General features: G+C 57.2%; 1 protein-coding gene across 1 annotated transcript in view; it reads left to right on the top strand.

Moving 5' to 3' along the window:
* The first annotated feature begins 884 nt into the window (after positions 1-884).
* HUNK (hormonally up-regulated Neu-associated kinase) overlaps positions 885-1,597 on the top strand; it is a 154,583-nt gene continuing 153,870 nt past the window's right edge. Inside the window, exons 1-2 of the mRNA XM_012558612.1 lie at positions 885-1,065; positions 1,193-1,332. Coding sequence (XP_012414066.1) covers positions 885-1,065; positions 1,193-1,332 — 321 coding nt within the window. The remainder of the gene's footprint in view (positions 1,066-1,192; positions 1,333-1,597) is intronic.

Consider the following 1,597-nt stretch of genomic DNA (forward strand, 5'->3'; position numbering starts at 1 on the left):
CGACCTTTTGGTTAGCAGCCAAGCGCTTACCCATCGGGCCACCAGGGCTCCTTCAGTGATTATAGAGCCGCATATTTGTAATTAGACCTATTTAAAGTAGGCATTTCTCTGGGTCACTTTTCAGATGGAGAGTCCCTAAGACACTGATTAATGACAGCTGTCGCCTGCTTCCTGCCCTTCCCCCATCTTAAAGCGCAGGGTGGATAGTCTACCTGTTTAGGGCTGAGTAGACAATGAAATGAGCATGACTAGGATGGAACTCTCCCTTTCAGCTCTGATGTTGCTGATCAGAGGTTGGGTTTGCATCACTGCTGGTGGCTCTCTCTGCTCAACAGGTTGCTTTGTTAGGTGCCCTGGAGTTTACTCATAGCGACCCCACGTACAACAGAGCACTGCCCGGTCCTGCACCATCCTCACAGTGGTTGTTATGCTTGAGGCCATTGTTGCAGCCACTGTGTCAGTCCATCTCATTGAGGGTCTTCCTCTACTTTACAATGCATGATGTCCCTCTCCAGCTACATCCAAAGTGCTTGAGATAAGTCTGGCCATCCTCGCTTCTAAGGAGCATTCTGGCTGCACAAAGACAGATTTGTTCCTTCTGCTGGCAGTCCATGGTATATTCAGTATTCTTCCCCAACACCATCATTCAAAGGCATCAATTCAACAGGTAGCACTTTGTAAATGCCTCCACCTACGTAGCTCCCACCTACTCCCGCACAAGAGTCCTTATTTGAGGTTTTAAAGGGACGTTGGGGATCCTGGAGAGGGTCAGTCTTGAGGGCAGTTGCAATTGTTTATGGTGGATGAGCACCGTCACTGCGCGCACAGAACAAAAGCATCCAGGAGCCGCGAGCGCGAGCGCGAGTCCTTCTCACCCTGCAATCATGGGTATCACTGGAATGGAAACCAGAGAACGTGTAAACCTACAAGCAGAGGCAGAGAACGCCCTGCTTCCTACGTCGCAGCTGATACTATTGCTGTTGCGGCTGCTCCTCCTCCAGCGCAACAATCCGTTCTGCATGCTAGCCGGGGTAAACGCACTGCCACCCACCCATCGGTCGGTCCGTCCGTCCATCCACCCATCCACCCAGGTCCAGAGGGCCCTACTGTGCACCAGGCCCTGGCCTGGGCACCAGGCACCCTCTCCACAGTTCACGAGGGTCGGGACCGCCTCCTTCTCTCTCCCGCCCAGGGTGGGTGCGGCTGGCGAGATTTCACCGCCGAAAGGTCCAGACAGCCCAAACCGGCAATACACGCGAGAGACGCTGCCGAGAGCGGCGCGACTCGGGCGGCTCGGGAGCGCGTGTGCCCGAGGCAGCGCGGGGTCCCCCGGTCTGGCGTTCAGGTGGCTCCCCCGCCCACTCGGCCGCTCCCCTCCGCAGGCCCTGCCCCCTCCAACGAGGGTCGAGTTTGGCTGTGGCGCGCGGGGAAGGAGGGGCTACGAGGGATTTGAAAGTGCACAGGCTGCCGAGTGAGATCGCTTCTGTCCCCGCCGCCCGCCGCCCGCCGCCCGCCGCCGGATTAAATTTCTGCAAATTCAAACTGAATGGGGCTTTCTTCTGCTGCCTTCCAGAGGGCGCCTGCAGCCCGCCGCGCG

The sequence above is a fragment of the Trichechus manatus genome, unplaced genomic scaffold, assembly GCF_000243295.1.
Source record: "Trichechus manatus latirostris isolate Lorelei unplaced genomic scaffold, TriManLat1.0 scaffold00177, whole genome shotgun sequence".
Taxonomy (NCBI): Eukaryota; Metazoa; Chordata; class Mammalia; order Sirenia; family Trichechidae; genus Trichechus; species Trichechus manatus.